This window comes from Diospyros lotus, chromosome 15 (genome assembly GCF_014633365.1).
Source record: "Diospyros lotus cultivar Yz01 chromosome 15, ASM1463336v1, whole genome shotgun sequence".
Lineage (NCBI taxonomy): Eukaryota > Viridiplantae > Streptophyta > Magnoliopsida > Ericales > Ebenaceae > Diospyros > Diospyros lotus.
In genome coordinates this window covers 31922744-31942813 of record NC_068352.1, presented here as the reverse complement: position 1 = coordinate 31942813, position 20070 = coordinate 31922744, and the positions used below count along the sequence as shown (strand labels likewise).

The 20070-nt window shown below is 35.4% G+C and overlaps 2 protein-coding genes across 5 annotated transcripts; both read left to right on the top strand.

Annotated features, from left to right (window-relative positions):
* The first annotated feature begins 836 nt into the window (after positions 1 to 836).
* LOC127792402 (DNA-directed RNA polymerase I subunit rpa49) lies at positions 837 to 5277 on the top strand. The gene is made up of 5 exons (XM_052322878.1): positions 837 to 1246; positions 1963 to 2364; positions 3473 to 3613; positions 3976 to 4290; positions 4695 to 5277. Exons 2-5 carry the CDS (start codon positions 2002 to 2004, stop codon positions 5106 to 5108), a joined length of 1233 nt encoding a protein of 410 aa, XP_052178838.1. The 5' UTR covers positions 837 to 1246; positions 1963 to 2001; the 3' UTR covers positions 5109 to 5277.
* A 3206-nt stretch (positions 5278 to 8483) lies between these two features.
* LOC127792075 (protein FLX-like 1) lies at positions 8484 to 19990 on the top strand. Of its 4 annotated transcripts, none has more exons than XR_008021065.1 (6): positions 8484 to 8601; positions 9402 to 10073; positions 10149 to 10315; positions 18599 to 18678; positions 18805 to 18969; positions 19611 to 19990. XR_008021065.1 is itself a non-coding variant. In XM_052322408.1 (6 exons), the coding sequence occupies exons 2-5, from the start codon at positions 9475 to 9477 to the stop codon at positions 18895 to 18897; spliced, it is 939 nt and encodes a 312-aa protein (XP_052178368.1). In that variant the 5' UTR covers positions 8625 to 8922; positions 9402 to 9474; the 3' UTR covers positions 18898 to 18899; positions 19611 to 19990. The 4 variants fall into 4 exon arrangements, 2 of the variants coding, with proteins under 2 accessions (XP_052178368.1, XP_052178367.1); XM_052322408.1 differs by lacking the exon at positions 8484 to 8601 and adding an exon at positions 8625 to 8922 and having other exon boundaries at positions 18805 to 18899; XM_052322407.1 differs by lacking the exon at positions 8484 to 8601 and adding an exon at positions 8625 to 8922 and having other exon boundaries at positions 18805 to 18902.
* Positions 19991 to 20070: the final 80 nt, after the last annotated feature.

Genomic DNA, 20070 nt, shown 5'->3' with positions numbered 1-20070 from the left:
TTTTGTGACTTGATGATGCTGATGGAATCAAAATCTTTGTTTAGCTTGATGATGGTATTGGGTTCATTGAATAATTCTTTCAATTTCGGAAAGTCTTTGAGTGTGTCTTTGAAAAAATGGAGAGGGGAGTATTGCTAGAGTCGATGATAACTATCCTAGAAAAAAAGTGAAATTTTTGAGAAAAATCAAACAATTGAAGAATGGTCGCTCCAAATGTGAATGCATTAATTAAATGGTGTGAACATATTAATTATTCATTGATGTATTTCGAGAGATATATATATATATATATATACATTTAGCATGAAAAATTTAAGATGTCCTCGACCAATGTATAGTCTTTGTTCAGGATCATTCCAATTTCTCTAAAATTTATTATCCGTCATACTCTTGACTTGACTAGACGAATAAATAAGTCGTGGACCAGAATTAAGGGTTTAACCCTTCATATGAACACAAATTATCGATATATATATGAAAAAAAACTTGAATTTACAATGTTACAGTAACACAAGTTTTTAAATATACCTGAACTATCTTATTAGCTATATCAAAATATATTTTATGATATTTTTAATTTAAAATTATTTTATTAGAGAACTTTTATATTTAAAATTAAACTATTTAGATAAATGAGTTTGATATTTAATATTTTTTTATAATTTAAATTATTTTTAATTTCTAGCAAGAGTTCATTAGTTTTGATTTATTAATTTTCTAAAATATTTAAATGTGCTTTAAAAAGAAAAATTGATATTTATCAAATACTAATTTTTTAATAAAAAAAAGGGGGAAAAAAAAAAGCAGCTGCCCTTTAAAGCACAGCCGCCGAAGAGCCCTCAATCCCTCCTTCTCTGAACCGCCAAGCAAAACCCTTTCGTCTCTCAAAGCAGATTCAAAACCCTTCTCCAAATCGAGAATCAATCGAAATCGATGAGTTGATTTGGTTCTCCCACAAATCCCATCGTTGCTCGATCGACCACCGCTTGAGGAGGCGCATCTCCGAGCCACCTCCATCTCCGACCTCTGTGGCGACCACCGCGGCCAAGATCTAGCCGAGTAACGCAATCATCTCTCACCGTTCTTCACTGTCCCGGAGACCGCGGAAGAGCTGCTGGAAACCCCTTTCGCCACCGCCGCATCTCCTCCGTCCTTGTCCGTCTCACCGCCACAGTTAACTCCGACCTCCACCTTAGACCACCAACGCCCCGTATCTCCTCTGCCGACGCGACCAGGTTTGACGTTGGTAAGATTCCGGCGATCTTTTAGTTTCCGATATATATATACATGTACACCCGCAAAGAGGGTTTTTCAAAAAAACTAAAACCTAGATCTACTAAGAGACTGTTCCAATTAGAACAATTGAATTTAAATGTAATTCTGTTATTGGATTTATACCCATTTTATATGGTAATGTGATTGGTATGTTAGCATAAGCAATTTGTTGGTCTTGGTGGTTAGAGCCACCCTAGTATTGGGATCACCACCGGTCGTGCACCCCATTTTGGCGTTTGACACACGTGCAACACCAAAATTACTTTCTTTGTAATTAATGAGTGAAAAAATAATTTTTAGTTTATTTTTCGTATGAAGTTAACTGAGTACGGATATCCAATAGGTACCTGCTACCCAACGAGGACCCAGATAGGGAATTAAGGAATACCTAGAAGGATGGGAATGGGAATGGGTGGTCTCTAGTCCAAACTCACACCCATTGCCATTCCTAACCAAATTACTTTTTTTTGTGTGTGTGTGTGTGTATATATTACTAGCCATGGAAGGTTTGCACATTGTGTCCAATTATGGGTCTCCGGTCCAAACTCACACATCCCATTCCTAACCAAATTGCTGTTGCTCTTGTGTATATTACTAGCTATGTAAGGTATGCACATTTTGTCCAATTATCTCTTTTTCTTTCTTTCTAATTTGTTTTTTTGCGCCCCCCCCCAAACAATCCCATAGAGCTTAAGAGAGCCAAGAAAGAAAAAAGAGAGGACAGCAATGACTATGGGCAAAGAGAAGGATAAGAGAAGGAAGAAAAAACAGAAGAAAGAGAAGGTAAACGTGAAGATTGAGATGCTCAGTGAACAGCCAAATAAGATTTCTCCTCTTGTCGGTTACTTCCCCTCTGGCTTTGAACCTCTTGACGATCAAGAGTCGCCAAAGTCCAAGATTAGGGTTTTGCGCCATGAGAAGCGTACAAATCGCTTGCAGCTCATTGTTGGCCCTAATAATAAACAAGTTGATTTTGTTGGCACAAATTATTCTGGTGAGGCTATTGCACCTCAGGTCTGTACTTATGCTCTTGGTGTGCTTGATAAGGAATCCCAGACGCTGAAGATTGTCCCTATTGCTTCCAATAAGGTACATAATGTACTTTAACTTTGTAATTTTCCTATTTGTTGCACATTTTCCAGATATGTCAACTTGAAATTGGAATCTTATGTGCTTTTCTTTCTTACCATCTTCTGAATTACGTTTTTTGGAGGGATAAAAGAAGAAAGTGAATGGACTGAAGCTAATTTATTTAAATTTTTGAAAGGGTTAATTAAGAGAAGAAAACTAACTGATATTTGTGAAAAGAATATCAATGTTGATAGTTTATTTATTTATTTTTTAAGTTTTCAATTCCTTGACAAATTCTCGTTTAGAACAGAGCTGTAGGCAAGAAGAATGGGAATGCAAGAAAAGTAGGACTCTTTCTTTTGCATGTTTTAAGAATGCTGCAACAGTAATCAACATGTCTAGTAGATAAATCTTTTTCAGGTCACTATTTGTTTTCCTTATTTTTCTCTTTTTGGTAGTAGTCCCTTGATTTAAATAGCCCACATGTAAGAAAAAGTTTATTTTTTGATACTTTGGTTGGTGAAGCATGGGAAAGACAGGGAGTTTGAGTTTGTGGAATTCTGGTTTTTAACTTCAGTCAAGACACAGTTGGTAGTGAATTTTCCTTTTCCTGGTTCCATTAGGCTTTAAGGTGCCTGCATTCTTATCAATCTAGGTATAAAGAATTGAATGTTTAGTTTTAGCTCTTTATCAACTTCTCTCTTTTCATCCTTCCATTCTTTAATTGTAATATGAGCATTTTGGTTCATATAGTTCTTTCGTTAACTAAAGATGGAAAAGAATTGTGTAACCAAAGTATCATTTTCATTATATGTTATGCAATCTCTTGTACACTTGATTCATTTGCTTTTATGTGTTCATTTTAGGAAATTGTAGTGGATGTTAAATGGATTCATGTTGCTGAATTTTTTACATGGGTGGCGTCACTGTAGCTCATCTTAGTGTGATGCTCCTTATAACTTATGCTAAAAACCTTTTATGTTAGGTCATTTAATTTGAGATTTGGATGTACAAAAGATTTGTCGAACTGAATAAAAACTAAATAGTTTTGGCTCATTGCACACATATTAATTATGTAGTTTCCAATGAACTTAACTAATCTGTCTGACTTGGGGTTCTGTTGCAGTTATTTAGATTGGAACCTAAAGTTAATGAACCTGATTTATCTGAGAAGGAACCTTCCAAGGAAGAACTCACTGCACAAAGCAAGGCAGATAAGATTAGAGATCTGACACTCATGTATTCAACAAAGAAGTCTATCAAGCAGGTATAACTGTGAATATAACCTTTGACATGTTAGTATACATACCATGATGGTGCAAGAAATTTTTCTTAGTATATCCATTTGTGAGAGTTTTGAGAGTTCCCATGTTTGTGAAGCTTTTCCTGACAGAAGTTAATTCTGGATGTTTATCAAATGGTGCATTCTTTTCATAATGCTGGTGTACTATCAATAGTGCTTAGGCTATGAGCCATAGGCTATGAGCCTATGGATGTGGAGGATAACTTTGGCATTTACTTGATGTCGTTCAATTATTTTTAGCACTAAATGCATAAATTGCTTTTATTATTTTCTAATTTGTACTCATCTGCAAATATCAAGCTTGTAAAAATTGTTTCATCTTCCAGGCTAAGAAAGTTCAGTCATTATTACAAAAGGAAGATCCTCAAAGCCAGGAGGTCTTGGACAAGAAACTTGAGAAAATCAAGATAAATAAGGAGGCCCTTGAAAGTACTGACAGCCATAATACTCGCAATATTCCACCCCATGATTTATCTGCTACTACACCCCAGATGGCTTATCCACTGGACAAGATTATCTTCAAAGGAGAATGGGATTATCTTTCAGATATTCTGGAGTTTCTACAGGTTGGATCAGAGGTAGCAGCTGATGTTTATCCGAGTTTTGTTTGCAACAGGGTGAATAAATTGGAAGATATGGAGGTAATCAATTAATATCTGTAACTGCGTGGTTGGTTGGGCATTTAGGTTTCCACTTTCTTTTTATTTGCCAAATAATGAGTGTACAAGTGCCATATCTGTAATCTGGTGTGAATTCATGCTAAAAACCTACCAGCACAGGTAGATTTCAACATGCACATGAACACTTTTTAAGTATTGTTTTCCAAAATGCTATTATTCTCATATTTTCATCCCTTCATGATGATACCCTTGGTGTAAAATACCCGATGATGTTTTATTTGTCATTGTCAATTGTTTGGATCAAGTTTTGAATTTGCAACCTTGATTCCAAACTCATTTTGATTTGGTTGGGATCATCTTTAGGCCCCTATCTTGTATATTGCTATCGATATATGTTCACAAAATAGTTGAATCTTCGTATTCAGGATGACCTGGAGAAAAAGAGGCTCGCTTGTGTGTTCTCATACATCACTCATCTCCTAAAGTTCAAGGATAAACATTCATCGGAAGGTTCCTCCTCTGCCAAGTATCATAAAATCCCAAGCATCTTACAGCAAAAGTTCTCCACCATGTTTGCTCTTTCAGATATGAAATGGCGGCTACCTGATGAGAAGACGGATCTTCTTATTAGCTATGTCTTGGTTCTCACTCTAATTGCCGACGACTTCCGCACGGATCCCTCTGATATAGCAAGAGATTTGAGAATGACCTCCATCGCACTGAGGCCCCATTTTGAACATTTAGGTTGCAAGCTTGTGCGTGAGGGCCAGTCGTTGTGGGCTACCCTTCCAGTGCCGCTGCAGTTTCCAAAGCGAAGGTTGAAGCGGCAACGTAGGTAGGTAGATGATAGTTGATAGATGGACTCCTACTACTACTAATACTACTCGAGTTTTTGTTGTTGTTATCGTAATTGTTGTAAGTTTGAACACCCGACCCACCAATGTTGCAATACTAGCGTTCTGCATCGCAAGCACAATGATGATGGTTTATTTAGTGAATTGGATGCAATGGCCCATGTGTTCTTTGCCCTCAAATGAGCTGAAAAATGATTATTTAAATGGCTTTAGTTAGTGTATATAAAGTTTCAACCACCCTTTTTGACAAATACCACCCTTTAAGTGATTGTCAAACATCAGACATCATTTAACCGTTTCTCTTTCATTCGAGTCATTTATGCATCTATTCTACCCAGTTTTTAAGTAGAAATCATGAGGTCATAGTGAGGCCACAAGCACATGGGCAGACAAGGTCTTTTCATACAAGTCTCTGCTTGACTCTGATATCTTCCTTAGTCTCTTCTGTAGTTAACTGGTGACATCATTTACAAGGAAATCGAAATACATGAGGCTTCAATAGAGACGGATGTCAAACTAACGGCCTGCTGAAATGACACGGCCAAACTCATATTTTAATTTCTATATTTTTATTTTTTTTTGGTATGGTCATCAAATTTTTTATTATTTTAATTATCTTTTTAGACTTGAACTTTCGAGTTTATTTGATTCTTGTGTTTTGATTTTTTTTGTGTGATAACTTGAATTTTTTGTTATTTTAATTATATTTTTTATTTAATTTAGTTTTTATATTTGATATGTAAAAAGAAAAAATATAAATTGAAACAGTCAATTTAATTTTTTTTTCAAATGTTAAAGTACAAGGATTTTGAAAATATAGGTACAAGTGTAATTGAAATAATGAAAAATTTATGTTGATTAAAAAAATATAAAATATAAAAATTAAATTAAGAGACATATAATTAAAATAATAAAAAATTTAAATGATTAGGTAAGAAAAGATCAAACTACAGGGCAAAGCAAAAATATAGATTTTGTCGAAATGAGACCAATGGTTTGAGCACCCAACACTTTGGGTTGAGACTGCTTAAAGCTTGCTTGAGGAAATTTCTCATACGTTCCTGGTCGTGTATATGCCATAAGCCAACATCTCACTCAAAGGTGACCTGCACTTGATGTCTGTCTGTAGCTTCTATTTGCATCCATCCAGCATCTGTCCAAAAGGTCTATGATTCCACAGTGCCAAGTGGAAGAGGTACCACCACCACCACCAGCAGCAGCAGCATGCACTCTCATTTCTGCCTCCCTCTAGGACCACTGTAGCAATATGGCCAAGACTTTCATCCTTTATTTTCTTTTGGACAATGTTTAGTGATTTGAAATGACTTGTATGCTGCTGGTAGAAGGCCTCAGCCCTCCTGAATAGTGAAATTGTTGGACCCCCCCCCCCCCAGGCCAGATGGGGTTGGCCTTTTGATTTTTTATATATATTATTATAGATAATTATAATTTAATCTGAACTAAAAAAATTTCTTGACTCTCCCACTGCCCCCTCCCCCTCTTAATTGTGCATGGATTATGATGGAGGGTGGTTAAATTTGTGAAAGGCGAAAGCGTTTGCCCAATCTCAAGGTGATGCTTGTTCTTTTTAAGCGATGTTTGTTAATTAAGATATGAGATGAAAAAATCAAGATATGAGATGCATTTCAAACTTTTATCATATCTAACACATTTGTTAAGCTTATCTGACTATTCTTAAAAAAATCATTAATGACCTCTTATTTTGATATTTCAAGATATACATATCTCTCATCTCTTTCAAAATAAGTATATATTAATCCTTGCATATAAGAAAAAAATGACTTCTATATCCTCTAATGCATTTTAAAAAATTTAACAAATAGTTTGATAAAAATCTTGAAATACTTTCCAACTTTATCTTAACAATTCTATATCTTCGTCCGAAAATCATTCCGGACTTATTTTGATACTCTCTTATCTTGTTTATTTTAACAAACGCTACCTTAATAAATTATTACATGTTATTATCTCTTTTATTTTGATTGACGGGACATAAACTCTAAAGTAGTATGAGAAATATGGATTAAGTATTGCTTAAGATCATATAATGCTTACCCATCTTAAAAATATATGGATTAAGTCGTTTGAAAAGGAATCAAATAATGCAACAACGATTCACATCTTAAAAATTATTCTTACTTTCAATAAAGGAATTTACAAATACCCATTTGACTATAGGATCAAAAACCTCAAAAATTTGCATATTGAGTGGAGCCAGAAGGGGAAATACGAACTCCAAGTTTGATTGTTTATATATTATTATTCCAAAAGTTTATCTCACTCAGTTGGTGGTGGATGTTAATTCAATTGGATGGTCATATAAAAATAATACAAATTTACAAGTTTAAATATAGAGTTCATAAATTTGATACTCCGAGTCAAAAATTTACGAATGTTTTGGTAATAAACTTTTATAAAATTATTTTTAAAAATTAAATTATTATTGTCTAAATACAGTATAATAAAATCTGTAGTTAATCAATCATCGAGTCTCGGGGAGCCTGTAAAATAGAAGCTAGTTAGAGGTCGTGTGGTGTTGTTTTCTTACGCCGATACTCCATGGGTTAGTTTAGCTAAAAACTATAAGAGTATACAAAGAGTTGTGTTTTTAACATACTTAGAGTTGAGGTAACACCTTCTATATATAGTGAATAGTGATGAGAGCTTATAAATGAGAATAAGGATTAGTAAACAATTAGTTCAGTTATCAAATCGATCGAAATTTACTAACTAATTAAATTGAACTGAGTAGTAAAACAAAATTGAACCGATCGATTAACTAAAAAAACTAAACTAATCGATAACCGAACCAAAATCGTATAAATCAAACCAAATAGATTAAAGTAAAGAAATGCAAATAAAATATAAATAATTTATAAAAAACATACAAAATTGAAAAAAAATGACATCATTTTATAAATATCAAAACCGAAATAATTTAAAAGTTTTGTTGATTTGGTTCTTCCAACTAAAAAAAATCAAAAATCAAACTTTTGAAAACAAATTAACTAAACTGAACATTCAAGTTCGATGGATTCAATTTAGTTAATTCAGATAAATCATGTTTTTAATCATTCTTAAATTTTGAATTGAGGTGACCATTGTTTATAAATGAATAGTCAAACATACAAAATTAAAAAAGTTTAATAATTAATAGACTAAAATAGTATTAATTATATAAAATTTAGCGGTGTTATATAATTAATATAAAATTAATAACTTGTAAAATTCGTTATAAAATTGATACAATATGGAGATATTGTTTAGGAATTAACTCTTCAATTGTGAATTTATTTTATCCGAGAAAATAAAAAGAAAGGAGCAAGTGGGAGAGGGAGAGAAAGCCCAACGGGCCCGTACCCATTTCGGGCGGATACATAACATAAGCCTTGAGGCGTATCCCAATGTGGTCTCTGCAATACTCGGTGCTGCTGCCAAGGTCGACGTCTCCCCGAAGGTAAACTCACTGCCAGTGATTCCAACGCTTCTAGGGTTCCTTCCACTATTGCGTGCTCGTGAACGACGCGGTTTGTTCTTCCTTTTTTGCGTTCTAGGGTTCAGTTTTTCACCGTAGCTCACGGCGATCTCATCTTCGACCCCGAGAATCTCCGTTTCATCGGTGTTTTGTTAGGGTTTTACAGAAACTTTATCGCTCCCCGAGCTCCGAAAATTTCCTACTTTGCAGTGCGTGAACGTGTCTGTCCGTGTGTTGCATACGGAGAGAAACTTTACGAATTCTGTCGCTGATTTGTTTGGAATTGCGATTTTTCTTGTATAGGTATCTGCCTCTTATTTCGATTTCGTGTGTTGAAATCTGGAGTGGAGGAAAGGATGAGAACAGAAATTTGGAGTTTGATTTGTTTGTATTTTGGACTGAGTTAGAAAATGAGAAGAGAATGAATGTATATCTGCCACAACTTTTTATTTTTTATTTTTTTTGGTTTGGTTATTCATAGGAAGCGGTATGGATGCACGTATTGAGAATTCCTAGTTACGTATTTGTTATTTTGCGGGGATTTGATTGGTTTGATCTTTGAGTTTTTCTGTTCACTGTTGTTGATCATACTTACATAATGTTAGTTGACTGCACAAATTCGAATGGTAACAGTTGAGAACCTTACATTTATGTGCCGATTACTACTTATTGAATTATGCTCTTAGATCTCAGCAATCGTTTATTTTTCTGATTTTTTTGAGTTATTTTTGAAGGTTTAGATGCTAAATTTGTTCAATTATCTAATTGTCTTATTTATTCAGGTGCTGTGGTCACGAAGCTTTGTATTAAAACATAGGAATTCCACCCTTTTTTGTTTCTGAAATTTGAAGACTAATGTCTGGAAGAAATCGTGTACCTCCTCATCCAATGAAAGATATTCCACATGGTGGCTTCCACCCAATGCACGAGCCCCCCTTTGGAAAAGGACTTGGCCCACGGCCTCATCCTGCTCTTCTTGAGGAAATGAGAGAATCCCAGTTTGGTATGGCCCCCAGACAGTTCCCTCCTCATCCAGCTATTATTGAGGAACAACTCGCAGCTCAACATCAGGAGATTCAAGGCCTTTTGGTTGATAATCAAAGACTTGCTGCCACCCACGTGGCTCTTAAGCAGGAACTAGAAGCTGCACAGCATGAGCTTCAAGAGACGGCTCACTATGCCAGTTCCTTGCATGCAGAGAAGGATATGCAGATGAGAGAACTGTATGAGAAGTCCATTAAATTGGAAATGGATCTTGGTGCATCAAAGGCCATGAGGGCCGAGCTTCTGCAAGTTCACAGTGATATTAAGGAGTTTACTGCTGCACGAGAAGAGCTTACAGCTAAGGTTCAATCAATGACTCAGGATTTAACCAGGGTCACTGCAGATGTACAACAAGCCCCAGCTCTGAAGGCAGAAATCGAGGGTCTGAAACAGGAGTTGCAGCGTGCACGGTAATTGTGTTCATAGGTTGACTACTGGAAGCTTTTATTCTGAATGTTGACTTTTCTTCCTTTTGCTTGCAACAGGGCTGCCATTGAGTATGAGAAGAAGGGATATGCAGAGAATTATGAACATGGTCAGGTGCTGGAGAAGAAATTGATCTCAATGGCTCGCGAGTTGGAAAAGCTCCGTGCTGAGATGGCTAATGCAGAAAAAAGAGCACGTGCTGCTGCTGCTGCTGTTGGGAATACAGGTTATTTTTCTTCAAAAGTCATTGATTTGAATTCCAAGGAAATTTTGTGTCCTTATTTTCTGTGATTGTTATTCCGATGAAATGATACTTGATTGAGGTTTTCATCATGACCAGCATTTGTTGGCAACTGCTTTTTGATGATTAAATAACACTTGTCGTGGCATCTAAGGAGGAAAATATGCATGTGGGCTCCATTCCATTCAAGTAGAAGTTACTTTTGGTGGCCGTGGTGTGGGGCAATGGAAGACAAATAAGGAAATTAGCATTAATCTTTAGAACCATGATTCACAATCCTAGACTGGAGCCTTTGGTATGTAAAGTAACTTATGAAGTGCAAGATTGTTGAGTGCAAATCAGGAATCATCCTGAAAGATTGATTAATCTTCTTGCTTTCTGGTCTATAAATGCTCCTGGCAGTCTCAGGCTGCAGTTTAATTAATGATGAAAAATTTACATGTTAGATGTTGTCAGAAATTAATAGGAGAGTGCAGACAATTTGTTTTACAGTAGCTATTAACCAATTGAGGGTAGTTTTAGCACAGGGTAAAGGTTGTATTTTTGCAGCCTAGGCAATATGGTTTACTGTATACGTTAAAACTTTTTGGATAATGACCCATTAAGGTTACCCATGACATAGTTATTAGGCTTGCACATTTCACGACTAGAATTGTGCTATTTGATACAAATTTTAACTAAAACAATTTGAATCTATAGGTGTATCTAAAATTGGAAAGAATCGGAAGGGAATTGTGTGATACTTATCACAGCCCAAATTTAGAATGTTTAGTGGAAATAAAATCACAAAAATCTACAGTTACCATTCATCTTCATTTCCATATGTATGTGTATGCATGTTTATATAGTTGTATATGTATGAATATATATGTGTTTTGTTAAAGGTTGTCTCGAGTATATGGTATAAGAAGAAGATGATGGCAGTAGCAGTGAATGATGTCAGTTTGCTAGAGTTCCTTTTGAAGATTTTAGATAGAAGTTGTAACCTAAATTGTAATTAGTTATAGTTTGGGGGTTAAACTATAAATATCTATAATATTCATTGGGACATCCACCCACTATTATAAATAGAGGGCAAGAGGTAGCAAATGGAGAGAGAGTTCTCATTTTTCTGTTTGTAACGAGTGCTGATTGTTTTTGAGAGAAAGGCTAGGGCTGTTAGCTTTGTAATCTTTGGGGAAAACAATTGGGGCGCTCGGGAATAGAAGGGAGAGAAGGGCCGCTACTGTACTGATCATTTTCTGGAAATAAAGACTGCTCTCAGGAGGATCTTAGAGGCTGGATGTAGTGCCATTCACATGGCATGAACCGGGATAATCTTGATGTTCTTGTGGATGTGTGATTTGTGTTTCTTGTTTGGTTTAATTCTGTTTTCTATTTTATTTTCTGTTGATTCTATTAAATCTGTTCCTTAGATCAAATCTGTGAGTGTGTGAGAGTAAGTGTGGTAGAATTTCTATCCAAGAAATTAGTTCCAGCAACCTTAGATATAACATGTTTATTCATGTATATGGATACCTATATGAAAATGTATATATGGTATATATGATGCTAGATATTCCATGTGAATATTTACTAGTTTTGTTGAGTGACATGAGATTTGTGTTTGAATTTTATAGATTTATTGGTTTAAAAATGTATACTGAATCTTACGATTTGATTTGATTCACAATTCGAATCTCTATTTGATAGCACGATCCATGACTCAAATCATGGATTACATATGTGGCGAGGAGGAAGGCTACTGATGTAGGACAGATATGGTAATATGAAAATAACTGCTGGTTGGGGCTTATTTAGGCTTAGAAGGCTAGTAAATTTTTTTGAAAATTCTAGGGTTCACGTATGTAATGGGTTGATGGGGGCAATTTATAGAAGTAAAAGGAAGCTGAACTGGAAAGATGAATTTCAGGGGTTGGAAATAGGGTTAGGAAAATAATCATATGAAACTGAAGATTAGGGAAGAGAGGAAGAAATATCTTCTAGGCATCACACCTAAGGTTAGAATTAGAATTGCATTGTACAATTCAAAGAAAGCATAACATGTTTTGAGGAAACTGAAGATAATTGTTCCATTCACCACTAAAAACGAGTGGATTATAATGGTATTTATAGAGCTCTTGTAACATTAGTCTTATTAGTTAAAACCAAACAAAAACTAACAATGCTAATAATAAGACTAGGAGAAGACCATAAATTAAAACCTAAACACATTAATTACAGAAGACACTAAGAGACATAATATAGAACAAAAATAAAAATAAAAAATTGATGCATAAAACATTAAAACTAGGCTTAACAAAGCTCCCAAGAGGTTCCACCTTCATCCAAAACATTCCAAACAATGCTTTGGGCTTAGAACCAATTTTAGCATGCCTCTTATGTGTCTTTGGATGCTGCCGCCAACATTCTCTGTCATCTCTCCCTGGCTTCAGAAGGTTGGGTTGCTTTGAGTTGAAACATGATATATATCATGAAAATATGATCAAGCCTTTGGAACTCTTGATGCTAGTGCATTCTGACAATGGGCATCCCCTCCATTTGATGAGATACTTCTAGAAACCACCTCCATGTGTTGAAACCACTTGATGAGATCAACTATTTCTTCTTTCAAGCAAGGGGTTGGTGGTAGTCTAGTTTTCATGGAATTTTGTTTCATTTCATTATCATGGCCTTGATACAAGGATATATCTTCCACATCAAAGATAATGCTAATACCCATATTGTAGTAACCTGTAATTATTTCTTTTAATTAAAGGGATAATTAGAAGGGTTATTGGGAATTAAAAAAATTGGTTGTCAGACCTTGGCAATCCATCAACTGTGGAGGCCCAGTGAGCAGATTTGGGATTTATATCTAAAAACCGAACTTGGGGGCCTATTTCCTTATCTTTAATGATGAGATTAAAAACATTATTTTAACATGTTATTAGCTTGTTGTAGAGACTAAACATCAGTGATTATTATTTATTTTGAGGATTAAATAATTAATTTAACGGTTAGAAAGTATATTTACCAAAGAAGAAAAGGATGATAAATGGAATTTATTCAAGTGTGGGAGACTTAATATGCATATATTACAAGGGCATGTTAATTAATTGTAGGCATTTTATCTAAGGGGGCAGATGAGCTGATTTCTCCCTGCAAAAGGGGTGACTTTCTGGGGAGAATGGGCAGCAAATCTCCTGCACTCAAGCCCTAGTTAAAGAAGCCAAAAGAAGGGCTAGGAAGGTCTTTTGGGGCCCAAAATTCTAGAGTACATGCATGATAAATCCTCTTCTGGTTTCGTTCTTCAGTTGGACAAATTTGGAGAAGTTCAGAGCTGTTCACTTATAGAAAACTGGAGTAGTTTTCCAGAAACAATTTCCACAGGAATAGAAAATTAGAAACTGTGTTCAAATTGTTTTTTTTTTTCCAAATTAGAAAACAGAAAACAAGTTTTTTGTTTTCTAAATTTATATTGGAAATCAGAAAATATCTTTTCTTCTGATGTTTCCCTTGTTAAAATGGTACCGTGTTTTCCAATTTTTCCCATGTTTTCCCTTGGATAGCCCCGAGTTCAAATCTGGTAGCATCCATCTCCACAAAACCCTTCATCGTTCTTCTTCACGTCTTCCTCCATCATTCATCCTTCATCTTTGCACAAGTGAAAAATCTGAGTCACTGATTGTCGCAGAGCAGAGCTTCTTCCTCGTCGCTGGGCATCGCCGTCCTCTCCTCTTCCTCCATCAGCCTCTCATCTTCAGATTCACAAGTCCTTTGCCACTCATGGTCACAGATCCTTTGTTGTGAGTCATTGACCGTCGCTGTGAGTTGTCATGAGTCACTAACCGTTGCCGATCATTGCATACCCTTCAGCTTCCTCTAGTGACCTTTCCTCTTCAGCTGAGCTTCACTGTTTCCTTTGTCACCGATTGTCACTTTGAGTCCCAGATCTGTTCTGTCGCAGTTCCTTCGCTGTCGATTGAGTCCATTATTTTTTTTTACATTAATTAATTTTTTTTACCTTAACTTTGGTTTGTAGAATTTTTTTTTTTGATTTCGAACACGTTTTCTCGTTTCCTAAAGTCTAAAACTAGTTTCATATTTGACAAAAAATGAGCGTGTTTTCTTATTTTTCTCTAATTTTCTATAGAAAAGATGAAGAAATCTTCTTTTGAAAGAATAATCCTCCGTATATTATTCCCTTGAGAATATCACAAATATATACACAATGGATCTTAAGAATTCTCTTAAATTTTAGAGATTAGATTCCTACTTTTTAGGACTAGATTACAACAACTTTAAATACAAACAAATCTAATAAAAGGGAAAGATAAGATATAACAACAATATAAATCGAGATAAATCATAGAGAATAAATCAGAGGAACATTAGTAGAGAACAATAGGGATCTCGCAACTTCCAATAAGTGTCGGTTCTTTCGTTCTGCAACCCCATTTTGTTGGGGGTATCAACACAAGTGCTTTGGTGTCCTATGCCTTGTTGGGAAAGATAATGACCAAGGATAGAATTGAAGTATTCTTTGTCATTATCTGTTCTCAAGATCTGAATTTTAGCATTGAATTGTCTTTGCACCATTGAATGAAAAGTTTGAAAGATAGAACCAGATTTAGATTTTTCTTTTATAAGAAATACCCACGTTAAGCGAGTATGATCATCAATAAATGATATGAACCAACGAGCCCCAATAATGTTTCTAACCCTAGAAGGCCCCTACACATTGCTATGAATCAAGGAGAAAGGCGAAGATGGAGTATAAACTTGGCTGGGATAAGTGTTTTGTATATGTTTAGAGAATTGACAGATTTCACATTGTAACAAATGGGGATCTTTATTCTTAAACAATGAGGGAAACAATTTCTGAAGATAAACAAAATTAGGATGACCTAATCTATAGTGCCATAACATGATAGCACCATTATTGGAATGAAAATTAGATAAATAAACAGCTGGTTTAAAAGAAGAACAGTTGCTGAATTGAATGACTTTATTGCTAGAAGAAGTCTTTTTAAGGATGTAGAGGCCCGAACATGCTTCAGTACTGTCAATAGTCCTCCCTGAACTCCGGTCTTGAACAAGGTTGTTAAAATCGGGATTTTAAGTGGGATCGACAAAGGGTCCATAAAATTGGATTGTAAAATCGAATCGTAAAATCGTAAGATTTTAGAGATAATTAAAAATACCCTTTAATTTTTGTAAATATATGTTTATAATAATATAATTTTGTAGAAAATGAATTAATATTATTTAATAACTTTATTATTCCTTATTATAATTCAAAAAATGATACTTCCCAAATATAGCTCAAAAACTAACAGGTTGGTATAGGCAATTTAGAGGCAAAATATGGGTAATTTAGAGGTAAAATATAGCTTAAAATTCTTTAGATGATGCTTCCAATGTCTTCCATTAGATTTAGATTGTAATTTTTTCTTGATTTAACATTGATTAAATCAAGTAATATCCCAATTTGGGGTTGGGTGGTCCATTAATTAATTACTTGTTTGTCTTGATTTACTTATGCAATCAATGTTAAATCAAGTAAAAATTATAATTTAAATCAAGTATTTGGAACTTATGCAATTAATGTTATATGCTATGTGACATTGGAATTTATGCAATCAATGTTAAATCAAGTTCCAATTTAGAGGCAAAATATAACAATTTATTGCATAAGTTCCAATGTCAGATGCTATGTGACATTGAGACATTGGAAGCATCCTCTAAATTACAACTTAAATCAATAGAGGTCTTTGAATCGTAAAATCGTTTGGGGATCTCTGAAGCGGAAAATCGTAAAATCGTACATGTAAAATCGAGATTTTATAGGATTTTATTGCAAATTGGATTTTACATGGGATTTGAATCGTTTGGGGGTCTTCGAATCGTAAAATCGTACGCGTAAAATCGGGATTTTAACAACAATGGTCTTGAAATTCACACAAATTTTGTGAGAATTTAACCACACAATTACAATCAGTAGATAACTTGCTCACTGATATTAAGTTGCAGTCTAAATTTGGCACCAAGAGAACTGATTTTAGGGTTAAATCATTTGAAATTGCCACCATTCCAATTCCAGCTACCTTTGATAGTGAACCATCAACAATCCTTACCACCCAATTTTGCTTGCAAGGTTGAAAATTAGTTAGTATATTAGATTCTCCAGTCATGTGATCAGAAGCCCCTGAATCAACAATCCATACAGTAGAAAACTCACTTTTGGCAGTTAAAACATGAGATGATTTATCTTTAAGGGCTATGGAACCGGACGCCAAGTTAGAGGGCTGAGAAAATTGGGTCTTTTCTAACATAGTTTGAAGCCATTCCATCTGTTTCTTACTGAACAGATTAGGTGATGAAGCTGATGAGGTTGTTGTGGTTTCCTTCTTGGAAGCTAAAGCACTTCTACTCTTCCTTTCATGGGCTGGCTTCCAATCAGATGGCTTACTATTTCCTGACAAGTATCCTTAGTGTGTCCTGTCTTGTGACAGTGATCACACCAAGGTCTGCCCTTCTTTTGTTTGAAGGCAGTTTGATGGCTTCCTCGGGTGATTAGAGCCGATTGCTCCGAGGTTGGACTTGTAGACATGAGCATAATCTTCATCCGACTCTCTTCCCTTTAGACTTTAGCAAAGGCCTCTCTAAGACTTGGCAAGGGCTTTGTTCCAAGAATTCTCCCACTTACAACATCTAGGTTTTTATTCAAACTGATAAGAAATTTGTACAATCTCTTCTTTTCCACAATGCTCTTGTATTTTGCTGAATCCTCTGTGCACTTCCATTGGATAGTATCATACTTATCCAATTGAAGTCAATACTTGTTTAAGGAATTAAAGTATTGTGTGACATGGGAATCACCTTGCCTTAGGTCATCAAGCACGCTTTCTATGTCGAATAACTCCAAAGTATTTTTGATATGGGAATAGGCTTCCTTAGCAGCCTCCCAAATTTCTTGTGCGGTATCATAAAGAAGGAAATTCTCACCTATTTCATTTGTCATAGAATTGATGAGCCAAGATATCACCATGTTATTTTCTGTCGTCCAACCTTTGTATCCTAGTTCCTCTTCTCCTGGTTTGGCTATGACTCCGATCAAGTAGTCGTCTTTGCCCTTGCCACATATGAACATCAACACTGATTGTTACCATTGGAGATAATTCTGACCGCTGAGCTTGTGTCCCGTAATAGCGATCATGCTGTTATTATCCATGGTTATAACATTGTTGCTTGGTGCGGGAATAATCTGGGTAGACTTACTACCGCTACCAGCCATTGTAGAAGAATTCTGGTACTATCAGGTAAAAGGAAGAAAGGAGATTAAGAGGTGGCTGGTCGCTGTAGCAACTGGCTGCTTAGGGTTTGATAACAAGAGGAAATAATTTCTGTTCTGATACCATGAAGAAATCTTCTTTTGAAAGAATAATTCTCTTTATATTATTCCCTTGAGAATACCACAAATATATACACAGTAGATCCGAAGAATTCTCTTAAATTTTAGAGATTAGATTCTTACTTTTTAGGATTAGATTACAACAACCTTAAATACAAACAAATCTAATAAAAGGAAAAGATAAGATATAACAACAATATAAATCAAGATAAATCACAAAGAATAAATCAGATGATAGCGATCTTAGTAGCTCGGCAACCCGGCCATTAGCTCAATAGCTCGGCCTCCCAACAATTTCCACAAAAGAAAACACAGAAATAGAAATGAAAACTAGAGATGGAAAACAAAAAAACATTTTCCACAAGTAAACAGGCCCTTGTGGTTTTCATATATTTTCCTTTTCCACGTCTGTGAGTGTCATAAAAAAATATCAAAGAATCGTATCTAAAGAAAGAATGAAGACAACTATATTCTCTATCTGTAGGTCAATTGAAATTTGTTTGTTGTTTGGATTTTTACATTTTGTTCTTGCCATTATTTTGACTTTTAAGTAGTATAGTTTGTTAGGTTATTAATAACTTGATCTTTGATTGATTTGTAATTGTTGTGTCCATGTAGTTTTATTAGATTATTCATCTAATTGTTCTAGTTAACATCTTGTTTTAGGATAATATTTTAAATGATAAAATGTTGCGTTCAATGCCTTAAAATGTTCAGAGTTTATCTCAGCCTGGATTATAGTTCAGTTTAGATCATGGAGAATGGTTGATTGCTTGTCAGACTTTTTGTTTTGGCGCTTCTCTTTACTGGCTTTACATCATGAAGTATAATCCTGTCTCTGCGATGCTGCTAATATGTTTCTGCTGGTTCAGGTTATAGTGGAAACTATGCTGAAGTTGGGTATGCTGGAAATCCTTATCCTACCAATTATGGTACAAATTCCATGAATCCTGTAAGTTTCCCATCCTTTCACATTGCATTGTTGAAGAAGAACAAACGAAGGCACCCTTTTGTTAGAGCTTTATTTATTTATATCTTTTGAAGACCTTTCATTTATAATATCTTTCTTATATTTCAGGTACAGGCGGCTGCAGAAAACTATCCTCAATACGGACCTGGTCCTGGTGCTTGGGGTGCTTATGATATGCAGAGAGCTCAAGGACACAGATAAGAGTAGTATGCTGACATGCTAAGATGCAGGCTGTTATTTGGTCCTTTGTGATGGCATTTAGACTGGAGCTAGGTAGATTCTAAGATTTAGTTTTGAAATATAGCCTTGCAATAGACATTTTGGAGGGTATGCTCACCTAGTATGGAGAAACTATGGTCCTGATGCAAATATTGAAGGTTCAGATTAGCCTGGGACATTGTTTTGTATAATTCAGTATTCAGTATTTGCTCCAAATGCTTATTCCATTGGATTTTGACTTATCTTACATCAGCGGTGCAAAGATTCTTAGCAGTTTATTTGGGAGAGAGAAAAAATATTATGGTTGTTAGAATGGCTGCTTGCTCCTTGGCTGTTAGCAAGTGTTGGTTTGTGTAAGTAGATGGGAAATTTGTAAGTGGGCAATCTTGTTCTATGGAACAAGAGAGTAGCTTCTAGACTGTCCTTAGATTATTTGACCTGGTTTGCATTTAGTTTGGCATTTAACTTAGATAATTCACTTGGGGGCATTTGCCTCTCTTGCTTCACTGAGATTTTCCACTCATGTGAAATGGGAAGAGCTATTGAGATGGGATTTGAGAAAATTTTGACTTAAATATTCATCACAAGTGCATACATTCTGTTCTGAAGCATTGAATCATATAATGAACTCTTTGTACTTTGTGGTGGTTGGTAAATATGGACCAAACTAAACCATGTATTTTGCTGTTTTCCAGTGTCACTCCCCCTCCGGAAGGGCACGAGCAGGAATTCAGGGACGTGGCATGGCCATCCAAAGTTCATCAGGATTCACATGTTCCAGTCTCTTCTATCTCGGCTGCTGGAAGGACAAAATTTCAGCCTATTGAGTGCTTGTTTGGTACATACTTTAAGTTTTCTTACTGGACTGTTACTTCTCTTGGTTGAAATGGATTTGAGGGACCATTGTTACATAAGCTTCAAATATTTTGTATGTTGTGTTTGCCTGACGATTCAGACTCCATGTCAGCTTTGTTATTGTATTGTAATGATGCATTTAGGCTTTTGCTTCCCAAATTTGAGCCGAGAATAGGAAGGAAAAAAGTAGAAATGAGGTGAGCCTTCTTCTGGGTACTGATGATACAGCCTCAAGTTTGCATGCATTTGATATGTATCTCGTTGGCTCGTGTTTCAGAATGTGCTTCGCCGCATTATTCA